Source organism: Saccopteryx bilineata, chromosome 2 (assembly GCF_036850765.1).
Source record: "Saccopteryx bilineata isolate mSacBil1 chromosome 2, mSacBil1_pri_phased_curated, whole genome shotgun sequence".
Taxonomy (NCBI): domain Eukaryota; kingdom Metazoa; phylum Chordata; class Mammalia; order Chiroptera; family Emballonuridae; genus Saccopteryx; species Saccopteryx bilineata.
In genome coordinates, this window is record NC_089491.1 from 239,970,049 (window position 1) to 239,982,145 (window position 12,097).

At 48.1% G+C, this 12,097-nt stretch overlaps 1 protein-coding gene across 2 annotated transcripts in view; it reads left to right on the forward strand.

Moving 5' to 3' along the window:
• The window catches only part of ST14 (ST14 transmembrane serine protease matriptase), a 44,894-nt gene that overhangs the window by 7,353 nt on the left and 25,444 nt on the right, over window positions 1-12,097 (forward strand). The window contains exon 1 of one of the 2 annotated variants that reach the window (XM_066259746.1): window positions 6,574-6,630. The exons of the other annotated variant lie outside the window; for it this stretch is intronic. Coding sequence (XP_066115843.1) covers window positions 6,589-6,630 — 42 coding nt within the window. The 5' untranslated portion in view covers window positions 6,574-6,588. Of the gene's footprint in view, window positions 1-6,573; window positions 6,631-12,097 lie in introns of those variants that run through there. 2 annotated transcript variants of the gene reach the window in all.

The window sequence follows — 12,097 nt, forward strand, 5'->3', positions numbered from 1 at the left end:
TAAGTTTTTTGTTGTGCATTGCGACACCTTAGTTGTTCACTGATTGCCCTCTCATATGTGCCTTGACCGTGGGCCTTCAGCAGACCGAGTAACCCCTTGCTTAAGCCAGCGACCTTGGGTCCAAGCTGGTAAATTTTTGCTCAAACCAGATGAGCCCACGCTCAAGCTGGTGACCTCGGGGTCTCGAACCTGGATCTTCCGCATCCCAGTCCGATGCTCTATCCACTGCGCCATCATCACATTTTCAAACTATCTTAACCCATGATAAGATTGTGGAGCAAAGATACAGCCTCCAGCCCCTGGTACAGAGCAAATGGTTTACCCTGAGACCAAGAGTAGGAGGCAGGAGGAAGTCATCTCACTAAAACGGTGGGGGAGGGATCCTGCTTGGGAGCTTCTCAAAGGAGACTCCTGAGGTGTTTGGAAGGATAGAAAAGGCCTATGTACTTTCTGACTTTATTTTCACTTAACCTTGTATCTCAGATAGTTTTCCCTTATAAAATCTTTTAAAAACCACTTTTGATGCTGCATAAGCTTTTATCTAGTGGATATATCGTTTTTATTTGTTATTTTATTCTTTTTATTACTTGTGTGTACTGATTGAATGTACTAACGGAAATAGCGCGATTGGGATCAGGAAGGTAATTGATGAACCACTGCCCTGGAGACCACGCTGGTCAAGCCTCATTTGGATTATGCTGTTGAGTTCTGGGTTCCATGTCTTAATGGGAATATGGCTAACTAATAACATTGTGAGGTTGAACCAGATGGCCGCCAGAGGCTTAGAAAGACACTTTAATTTCTAAGTGATTGAGCTGAGCGTGTTTAGCCAGAGAAGAAGCAGAGTCAGAGCATACGTGTCCTCTTGGAACTACTTCAGGAGCTGCGCTGAGCTGAGTTGCAGAAGTTAGGCTGGTCCCACTGCAGTGCTCATGCACAGGGGTCATTGTAATGCTGATCACACTTGTGGCAAAGAAGGATTTGTAATGTTGGCACTAAATAAAAATACTGTTTCCCCCAGAAAGGAAGGGAGAAGGGATGATGTCTTAACACTGCCGCAGCTCTAGGAACCCAATTCCAAGGATGCAGTGATGCCATTCTCTCCTGACTCTTATCCTATGGGGATTCTCAGTTGTAACCTTGGACTTGGGTCCCCAGATATCCTCCCTTGGTGGTGGTACTTTCTCGTTTGCGTATATAGTCCTTTCACCCAAAGAGCAGCTTAGATTTGTAGCACCAACATGCCTGGGAGCTACTCAAAAGGTGGAAGAGATGTTTCTGAACGCAGTCAATTCCAGGAGGCAAGCGGGTTCGGGGCTTTATGCCTAACTTCTACAGAGCTTTGGTTGGCTTCACCGAGACAGCTATTAAAAATGGTTTTACGGACTATTACTCAGCAATAAAAAGGAACAAGCTACCGATGCATGCAATAACTTGAATCCTTCTCCAGGGAATGTTGTTGAGTGAAAAAAAGCCAGCAACCTTTAAAGTTTATATACTGGATAACCCATTTCTATAGCATCTGAAATGACAACTTTAAAACTGGAGGATAGGTTAGAGGGGAGGGAACCAGGAGGGAGGTGGGCCCGGTAACGCCCAGACCTCAAGAAGGATCAGAATCTGGACTAGAATCTTGACCGTGAGGGTGGATACAGGAAACTACATCAGTGAAGGAAGTGTATGGAACACACAACAAGTACAAGCAAAACAGGAGATGAGAATAAGATTGGTGGGTTATATTAACGCTGTAGTGATGTAATATAGTTTTACAGGATGTTAGTTAGCACTTGGGGACACTGGACACAGTACACAAGGGACCTTTCGGTGTTATTTCTTATAGCTGCACGTGATTCCGTAATGACCCCGACAAAAATTTCAGTAATTAAAAAGGCACCAGCCTGTGAAATCAAAATGTGGGCTCAGAAAGAATGAAAGAAGTTCCACGGTGCTGCCTTCACTTCTTGTTTCTCTTGCTTCGTTTCTGAGGGAGTCTGCCTGGTTGTGGTTGTGTGTGGTTGTGCCTGACGCACGCACAGGAGGAAGGGGGGAAGGTCTGGGGCCAGGGGGAGGACCACTGGCCAAGAAGGACGGGCTGGTGCCCACAGGCTGGTGCCAAGGGACTGGTGCAGTTTAGTGGTATCAGAGAGCCTGGGGAAGGGGCAGGGCTGGGGGGAGGAGGCAGGTGAACTTGGAGCCCAGATGGAATTCTCTGGTTGGAATTACAAAAGAGGATGTGTCTTGGGGGTAGCTTTTAACTGAGGACTGGGAGAGTTCAATTTAGATGGGATTGAGGGCCAGGGCTCACAGCAGGGCAGAGGGTGCTGGAAGCAGAACCCTGGAGGGAGGGGCCGTTCTCTCCCCCTCCGGACACAGTTTGGAAAGTTCCCTGGGCCCTGGCACCTTGGAGACTAGCCCTGTTTGCTCTGGGAACACTAAGAGTCTGGCAGTAGAGACAGACAGTAAATCCTTTAGTCAGTCAGTCAATCAATCAATCAGTCAACCAGTCACTAACCCTGGCAAGGTCAAGGGTAGAGATGGTGGGGAGGGTAGCAGAACAAATAAGAACTGGGGCCCCCTGACCTCCTGGGACTGCCTGGTCTGCTCATCATGGCAGTGAGATATCATGGATGCCAAGTGGGTGGTGCAGGTCCCAGGGAGATAGATAGTATCGTGGATTGAGGTGGTCAGCAGAGGTTTCCCCAGAAGGGCGTGGCCTTGGGCTGTGTCCTCCGGGTTTGGTAGGTGGTGAGGGGGTTTGAGCCGTTTTGATGGGATGGGACCAGCCTCCTGGATGGTTTCATACAAGGTTGGCGGCCTCCTGGCTGAGGGCAGGGTGAGAGGTGGGGGCAGTCAGCAGCCCTAGATCAGAGCTGAAGGGGTGGAAATTGTATACAGCACTGGGCACAGCACGCTCTAAGAGGGCCCACGGCGTGGGCTTTGTAGGAGGTAGAGTTTTGTAGCGGCTCTTTGATGCAGGTAACCTCTGAGTCTCGGTGTATTTGCAGGGGCAGGAGGGGCAGTAGCTGTCCCCTGAGAAGCAGCAGAGTGTCTTGAGAACCCTGGCTTTCGGTCACACCAACTGGGCCTGGAACTCAGCCCTGCCACTTCCTGTCTGGGTTTTTGATAAGTTACCCTCTTTTAAACCATTTTCTCATCTGAAAATGTAACCTAGTTGTAAGATAATATACATTAAAAACACTTAACATGGCCCCAAGATGCACAAAAATATGTTTGTTGTGGCCTCCGCCTGAGGTGGTGGTGCGGGAGGCCCTTGGTGACAGTTGGGGTCCTCCTGTGGACTGCGTCCACGTGCAGACCCCCCCTGACACTGCCCTGAGGTTCCTAACCAAGGTCGATGTCTCACTTAGTGGTTTTGAAACCTGTCGTGCTTCTGGGACAGTGTTTCAAGGTCTGAGTCCTGCTGTTATGTCAACCAGTCTGTTTATTTTATTTTGAGGTGCTGCAAAAAAAAACTCTGCATTTGAAATAAGATTTTAATGTTTTTTTTTGTTTTGTTTGTTTTTTAGATTTTATTTATTCATTTTTAGAGAGAAATGAGAGAGAGAGGGCAAGCGAGAGAGAGAGAGAAAGGGGAGGAGCAGGAAGCATCTACTCCTGTATGTGCCTTGACCAGGCAAGCCCAGGGTTTTGAACCAGCGACCTCAGCGTGCCAGGTCGATGCTTTATCCACTGCACCACCACAGGTCAGGTTGATTTTAATGTTTTAAAACATGTTTTGGAACAACTGGAACTTGATGTGCTGGGTAAATCGCCTCTGGGTTGCCAGTGAGTGGAAAGGCCCTGGGAGGACTTTCTTCTCTCCCCCAGCCCATCCTTGCCTCCTCCGGTTAGGGGAGGGCAGGGGAGGGCAGGACAGGGGCAGGGGGTGGGGCTGGAGCAGGGGTTCCTCCTGCATAGTGGCTGCTGGCTGGCCTGGCCTTGGCTGGTCTCTCCCCGGGGCCTCCTGGAAGACCTGTCCGGTCTGCTCGTGCCTGGCTGTTTGAGGCCATCAGGTTTTTTTGTTTTGTTTTAATGTTTTAGCTTGATCTCCAGTTGCTCCACCATACCAGAGGGGGAATGGGCCTTGCTTGGCTTTGGGCAGATGGACGACAGTGGGTGGAAAAATCATAATTGAAGGGAGATCTTGGTAGGCCTGTCATTAGCATGAATCAGCTAATTTGTTTTACAACACCTCTACTTAGAGGGCTCCAAGGGGTTATTAACCCACTTTTTAGAGGGGAGAACTGAGGCACAGTGAGGAATATTCGCCCCAATGGCTCTGAGTTCCCAGCCTGACACCTCATGTAGGCCACACCTACTCCAATACCCCAATCCCTTCAAAGAGAAAAAAGAGACTTGTATCCAGGGGTACTCCCCTAGTCTATTGTTTATCCCCTTTGGGGGGTCCTGTGACAGATGTGTGTGGTCCCAGGATCATGGCTGTGTGGGCAGGGCCCTGGGAGGTGCAGGGAGTGGGGGAGGGGAACCAGCCTGAAACCCACAGGAGCCAGATACTGGCTGGCAGAGGACCAGCCCTGGGTTTCTGTGCTGACAGTGCCCGCAGTGGCTGAGTCAGCCCCGGGGACTTTTCCTCCTGCTCGGACCAGGTGTGCAGGGTTTATTTTATTTCCTTCACTGGGAACTGTTAGTTAGCTGTGGGTCAGCTTCCTGTTCCCCGACATGGCTCTGGGCCACAGACCTCAGGTAATTCTGGGCTCCTTCTGCTGGGAGGACAGTGACGGCTCTGGGCGAGAGTGAGAGGGTTGGGCGACAAGAGGCAGAGGTCCACCAGGAGCTCACCGGCCCTCGGCTGGGTGTGTGCGTCTCTGAGGAACTCGGGGCAGCCTAGAGCTCACCGGCCCTCGGCTGGGTGTGTGCATCTCTGAGGAACTCAGGGCAGCCTAGGAGACTCTCGGTGACGCTTATGGAAGGTTGTGGGAGGGCCCAAGAGTGGAAGCAGAGTCCAGCCCCACACAGCAGGTGTGCCGCACCTGAGTGGTTGCTTAGAGCAGGCGCACTGAGGCTGTCACCTGACCTGCTGCCTGGTGCCTCTCTCTGTGGTGGGAGTGGGTGAGCAGGCTTGCAGCCCCTAGAGTCCCCAAGAGTCACTTGGGCCCTGGCCCTGACCACTGACTGGGTCCTGACCACTGTGTTGGCATCTCCCTGGAGAAGGACTTGGGAATCTGGATGCTGGGAAAGCACCGTGCTTGTTTTATTTTACTTTTTATTGCTATTTTTCATGCCCAGACAGGTCTGGGAAGTGCTGGGGTGATGCGAGCAATGGGAACCACAGCCTCTGTTTCTGAGACTTTGGCTTCTTGTAAGATCAGTCATTGGGGTTGGTGAGTGGGTGAAGGGTTCGGATGTGGGCTTTGTTTTCACTTCTCATTTATCCCTTTGGTCATCTTGTGATGAGCAAGCCCAGTGTCCTCTCTGCTGGTCACTGCTCGGTGGGGCCGCAGTGGCGGCAGGACAGGTGAAGTCTTGCTCTCGCTCTCGGGAGCCTGCGTGTGGGCTGGCTGCTCCGTCCACAGCTGACCGAGTTTCCCCGTGTGTGGGTGGTGAGTTATGTAGAGAGCTCATCCCAAGTAGGGCCCCTTCTGCCTGCAGACAGGGCCCTTCATAATCAGCCACTCACAAAGGGGGCCTTTCTCCAGTTTACCTCTGCTATCTCAGTGCTGGGCACTTCTACACTCAGCATCACCTGGGGAGACATGTAGCATTAGTTTTTGGAATTCATTCATTCATTTCTTTCTTTTTTTTTTTTACAGAGACAGAGAGTCAGAGAGAGGGATAGATAGGGACAGACAGACAGGAATGGAGAGAGATGAGAAGCATCAATCATCAGTTTTTCGTTGCGACACCTTAGTTGTTCATTAATTGCTTTCTCATATGTGCTTTGATCATGGGACTACAGCAGACCAAATGACCCCTTGCTCAAGCTAGTGACCTTGGGTCCAAGCTGGTGAGCTTTGCTCAAACCAGATGAGCCTGCGCTCAAGCTGGCGACCTCGGGGTCTTGAACCTGGGTCCTCCGCATCCCAGTCTGAGGCTCTATCCACTGTGCCATCGCCTGGTCAGGCTGGAATTCATTTCTTGCACTGTGGTCTTAGGTGGCCTTGACCCATGCCGTGTTTCTGGGGCCTCTGGCCAGGATCTAACACGAACTGGCACCAGGGAGCGGCCATGAAAGTTATGCTGGCTTTGCCTTTCTGCTCATAAAGGCGTGCATCTATGAGTGCCACGGAATACCTTCCCCTCTTGGAAACCATGGCAGGTGCTGAAATTGTCCTTTCTTCCTTGAACAATCTCAGGGATATTTTATGGTTTTAATGACCATAGTGACAGTGATGATATCATGGAATTGAAATCCATCCCGTCTGGTGGTGGGTACAGTGAGTCACTGAACCTGAGTAAGTGAACAGAAGCTGCCACAAATCAATGGCAGAATCGGCCGTGGCGCACAAAACCAGCCACCCTGTTCTAATCTCAGGTCTGAGCGACACACCTTTGTCTCCAGCCAGTGACATCACCCCTGTCCCTTGACCTTGTTCTTCAGCAGCAAAGCAGGTGACCAGTTGCCATGGGATGGCCTCTCCCAGGACTCCGAGCGACCTCTTCTGTTTTCAGGTGCATGCCCCCGCCCCGCAGGTCTCTCCCAACCTGAGCCAAATGGGCAACAGTCTTAAAAAAAAAGTCTGGCATGAAGATTTATTTTTTCCTCATTCACTCTGGTTGAAATCTTGTGTGGAATTTTGGGTAGTTTGTGTTATTTTTGTCATTTATAAATGTCAACACTCACCAGTTGCTTTTCTGTAGTGAGGACCACACTCTGAACTGCTGGTAGCAAGTCTAACTTTGGATTTGCTGGTCCCCAGAGCTAGTGGGAGAGGAGACCCTGGAGAGTTTGGAGCTCGTGACAGGCCTGTTAGTGTGTGTTTGGGAGTCTGGAGAAGGTTCCTCCCAAATGGGAGATTCTTTGGTTCACTTGGACAGAGTTTTGTTTGCTTAGTATTTACCTTTCAGCCCTGGTGAGTTTTCCTTCCTCCCTCCCTCCCTCCCTCCCTCCCTCCCTCCCTCCCTCCCTCCCTCCCTCCCTCCCTCCCTCCCTCTCTCTCTCTCTCTCTCTTTCTTTCTTTCTTTCTTTCTTTCTTTCTTAGATTTTATGTATTGATTTTAGAGAGAGGGGGGAGAGAGAGAGAGAGAGAGAGAGAGAGAGAGAGAGAGAGAGAATGGTGTGGGGGAGGAGCAGGAAGCATTGACTCATAGCTACGTCTCACATATGCCTTGACCGGGCAAGCCTGGGGTTTCCAATGGCGACTTCAGCCTTCCAGGTCGCCACCTTATCCACTGTCACCACAGATCAGGCCTGAGTTTCTTTCTTAAGAAGAGTCAGGTGACTGCAAGGGTCTTTCTTATATCATTAAATGGCTTTGTTAATCAGTTTCTTTCGATAAACACTGGCCTTAAGGAAGGTATGTGTCACTTGGACTAATGTTCTTAAAACAACAGAAAATAGGACCTTCTCCAGTTTCCCACATCCTCCTGGTCTCTGGACCGTGCCCCTCTATTGCTCCAGTAAGCTGGATGGCAAAGGTGATCCTCTGATCCTGTCCCTGCAACCTGCCCCCTGGTTCTCCCCCTCATCCCTCCGGGTTCCTCACTCTGGGTACCCCGAGCCCTGCCCGCCCATCTGTGCTTCCCATCAGGAAGTCGTTTCTTGCTGCCTTGTCTGAGCTGGCTTTGAGCCATGCTGCATTTCTGAGGACTCTGGCTGGCCGGTGGGAACTGGCAATGAGAGTTATGTGGCCTCTGTCTGTACGGAGTAAACAGGCACGTACACCCGCAGATGTGTTTACTTTACGCAAGGGAGAAAGGAGGGGCAAGAGCCGGCGCCGGCTACCTTCTCTTCCGTGGACTCTGAGGCCCTGTGGGGAGATGGTTCTGATGGTTCTGAGTAGAGAGATGGTTCTGTATGCAGTTAAGCCAAATGGATGAGCTCCCTGTCCCCCCCACCACCACCACCATAAACACACCCAAAACCCGTCTAGAGTGGGAGGGCGTGGCTCTCATCCTAGCTTTGCTGCTTTTCTGACTTCACTACCTTTGTGACTTTGTACAGGTCACTCCCTCTCAGTCTCAGTTTCCTTATCAATAAAGTGACTGGGTTAGGCCAGATGATCTCTAGTATGCCTGAAGTGGAGTCGAGAGTAGGGTTGTAAAAGGAAGCAGTCTAGTTACTGATTAAACAGCATTTCTGGCTGAGTGGAGCCCAGCATCCACGCTGTAGGGTGATCAAGACCCTGCCATCCAGCTTGTCCCACTGCTGGTGGCTTACTCCAAGGCCAAGCCAGGGTGGCCTCTGGGATATACTCTGCATGCTATCAGCCACCTACCTCCCCCTTCTCAAGGAACTTGCTTTCCTGTGTCCCTGAATACTTCTTGGGTTCTGGAAACTGACCCGTGTGGGAGGTAGAGCCCAGGACGAAACCCGGACTGGCTGCATGATCTTGCAAAATCACCGCCTTCCCTCCCTACCTTATCTGTAGCACTGGGCTGACGGAGCAGTCCTGGATGATTCCAAACTGTTGTGAGATTCCAATAAGGAAATAGTTGTGAAATGACTCTGTGAATTAAAAATAAACATAACAAACAATTATTTTCTTCTAACATATACATAGACATACAGCCTGTTTAGAAAGTCTAGCTCTAAAGCTTTACTATTTTTCTATTTTTAAATATGATTAGACAACTAAGGACCATTGGCCATTTAATGAAAACCTATAGCCTGAAAGAGAAGGACAGAGACAAAGCTGAGGATAATTTTAAAAATATCTACTTGGTAAACTAAGAAAGAGCCAGAAGGTAGTGCGTTCATAAAATAAGAAAAGACTACCCAATAAGGTAACCATTAAAGAATAAAATACCACTCTTGGAAATGAAATATGTGATTTTTGAAATTCTTAGAAAAACTTTTATTGCCTTCATATAAATCTTGAGATCAGGTGACTTTGGTCCTCTGGTTTTGTTCTTTACATGGTCTGTTGCATTTTTTTTTTTTTTTTAGAGAGAAAGAGAAGGACAGACAGGCAGGAAGGGAGCGAGATGAGAGGCATCAACTCATAGTTGTAGCACTTTAGTTATTCATTGATTGCTTTCTCATATGTCCTTTGACCAGGGGCTCCAGCAGAGCAAGTGACCCCCCTTGCTCAAGCCAGTGACCTTGCGCTTTGAACAAGTCACTTTTGGGCTCAAGCCAGTGACCATGGGATCATGTCTATGATCATACACTCAAGCCAGTGACCCTGCGCGTGAGCCTGTGTGCAAGCTGGTGAGCTCAGGGTTTCGAACCTGAGTCTCCAGCATCCTAGGTTGATGCTCTGTCCACTGCGCCACTGCCTGGTCAGGCTGCATTTCTTTTTATTTTAAATAATTTTTAAAATTTTCCATTACAACTGACATACAATATTGTATTAATCTCAGGTGTACAACCCAGTGATTAGACATTATATAACTTATTAAGTGATCATCCTGATAAGTCTCCTACCCATTTGGTCCCATACACAGTAGTTAGAATATTACTGACTCTATTCCCCATGCTGTACTTTACATCCCTGTGACTACTCTGTAACAACCAATTTGTGCTTCTTAATCCCTTCACCTTTTCACCCACCTCCCAATCCCCCTCCCTTCTGGCAACAGTCAAAATGTTCTCTGTATTTATGAGCATGTTTCTGTTCTGTTGGTTTGTTTGTTTTGTTTTTTTAGATTCAATTGTTGATAGATATGTATTTATTGACATTTTATTATTTATAAATATATATTTAAATTGTATTTATTAGGATAACATAATCATGCAGGTTTCAGGTTACTAACTCCACAACACACCTCTGTGCACCACACTGTCCACTGCCCAAGTCAAGTCTTCGTCCGTCTCCATTTAGGCCCCCACACCCTCCTCCATCTGCCCCCATCCTGGCGATCACTGCACTGCTGCCCATGTCCATAAGGTGTTTTTGTTTGTTTGTTTGTTTGTTTTGAGAGAGAGAGAGGTAGAGAGAGAGGAAGGGAGAGAGATGAGAAGCATCAACTCATAATTTTGTCACTTCAGTTGTTCATTGATTGCTTTTTCATATGGGCCTTGACTGGAGGGCTCCAGCTGAGCCAGTGACCTTGCTCAAGCCATCGGCCTTGGTCTCAAACCAGTGATCTTGGGCTTCAAGCCAGTGACCTTTGGGTTCAAGCCAGCAACCATGGGATCATATTGACAATCTTGCGCTCAGGCCGGTGACCTCAGGTTTTGAACCTGGCACTTCAGTATCCCAGGTCGATGCTCTATCCACTGCACCACCACCAGTCAGGCAGGTTTTTTTTCTTTTTTTATTGTTAACATTTTTTATTTATTTGTTTTTCTTCTTCTTCTTCTTAAAGAAGACTCTTTAATATTTCATGTAAAACTGGTTTGATGGTGATGAACTCCTTTAGCTTTTTCTTCTCTGGGAAGCTCTTTGTATGGCCTTTGATTCTAAATGATAGCCTTGCTGGGTAGAGTAATCTTGGTTGTAGGTTTTTGCTTTTCATCACTATGAATATTTCTTGCCACCCCCTTCTGGCCTGCAAAATTTCTGTTGAGAAATCAACTGACAGTGTTGTGGGAGCATCTTTGTAGAGCTAAGTGCTTTTAACATTTTTTGTTTTAACCTTGAGCATTTTAGTTATGATGTATCTTGGTACAGGTCCTCTTTGAGTCTGGGGTTCGGTGTGCTTCTGGAACTTCTATGTCTATCTCCTTCACCAGGTTAGAGAAGTTTTCTGTCATTTTTTCGAATAGGTTTTCAGTTTCTTGCTGTCTTTCTTCTCCTTCCGGCACCCCCATGATGTGAATGTTGTAATGGTTTAAGTTGTCCCAGAGGCTCCTTACACTATCTTTATTTTTTGGATTGTTTTCTTTTTGCTGTTTGTTCTTCTTATTTTAAATTTTTTTTTAAGATTTTATTTATTGGTTTAGAGAGAGGAGAGAGAGAGAGAGAGAGAGAGGCCTGACCTGTGGTGGCGCAGTGGATAAAGCGTCGACCTGGAAATGCTGAGGTCACCGGTTCGAAACCCTGGGCTTGCCTGGTCAAGGCACATATGGGAGTTGATGCTTCCAGCTCCTCCCCCCCTTCTCTCTCTCTGTCTCTCTTCTCTCTCTCTCTCTCCCCCTCTCCACTCTAAAATGAATAAATAAAAAAATAAAAAATAAGTAAAAAAAAAAAAAAGAGAGAAAGAGAGAGAGAGAGAGAGAGAGAAGGGGGAAGAAGAAAGCATCAACTCTCATATGTGCCTTGACTGGGCAAGCCCAGGGTTTCAAACCGGCAACCTCAGCGTTCCAGGTTGACGCTTTATCCACTGCACCACCACAGGTCAGGCCTTTTATTGCTGTTCTAATTGGGTGTTTTTTGCTTCCTTATATTCCAAATTGCTGATTTGAGTCTTGGCCTCATCTACTCCACTGTTGATTCCCTGTAAACTTTCTTCATTTTAGTGTATCTTTCATTTCTGATTGGTTCTTTTTTATGGTTGCTATGTCTTTTCTCACGCTACTGAAGTTCTCATTAAGTTCCTTGAGCATCATCATAACCATTGTTTTGAACTCTGTGTTAGGTAGTTTGATTGCCTCCATTTTGCTTAGTTCTTTTTCTGGAGATTTCTCCTATTCTTTCATTTAGAACATATTTCTTTATCTCCACACTTTGGCTACTTTCCTGCATTAGTTTCTATGCATTAGGTAGAGCTGTTATATCTCCCAGACTTGGTAGAGTAGCCTTGTGTAGTGGGTGTCCTGTAGGATCCAGTGGCACTGCCTCCCTAGTCACCCAAGCTAGGCGCTCCAGGTGCCCTTCTGTGTGGGCTGTGTGCACTGTCCTGTTGTAGTTGAGCTTTGATTGCTGTTGGCTTCACTGGTAGGCATTGACCCCCAACCTGATCGTAGGGGACGACTGGCTGTCCTGTTGTAGTTGAGCTTTGATTGCTGTTGGCTTCACTGGTAGGCATTGACCCCCAACCTGATCGTAGGGGAGGACTGGCTAGGATTGCAATGGAGGAGCTGCTGTGTAGG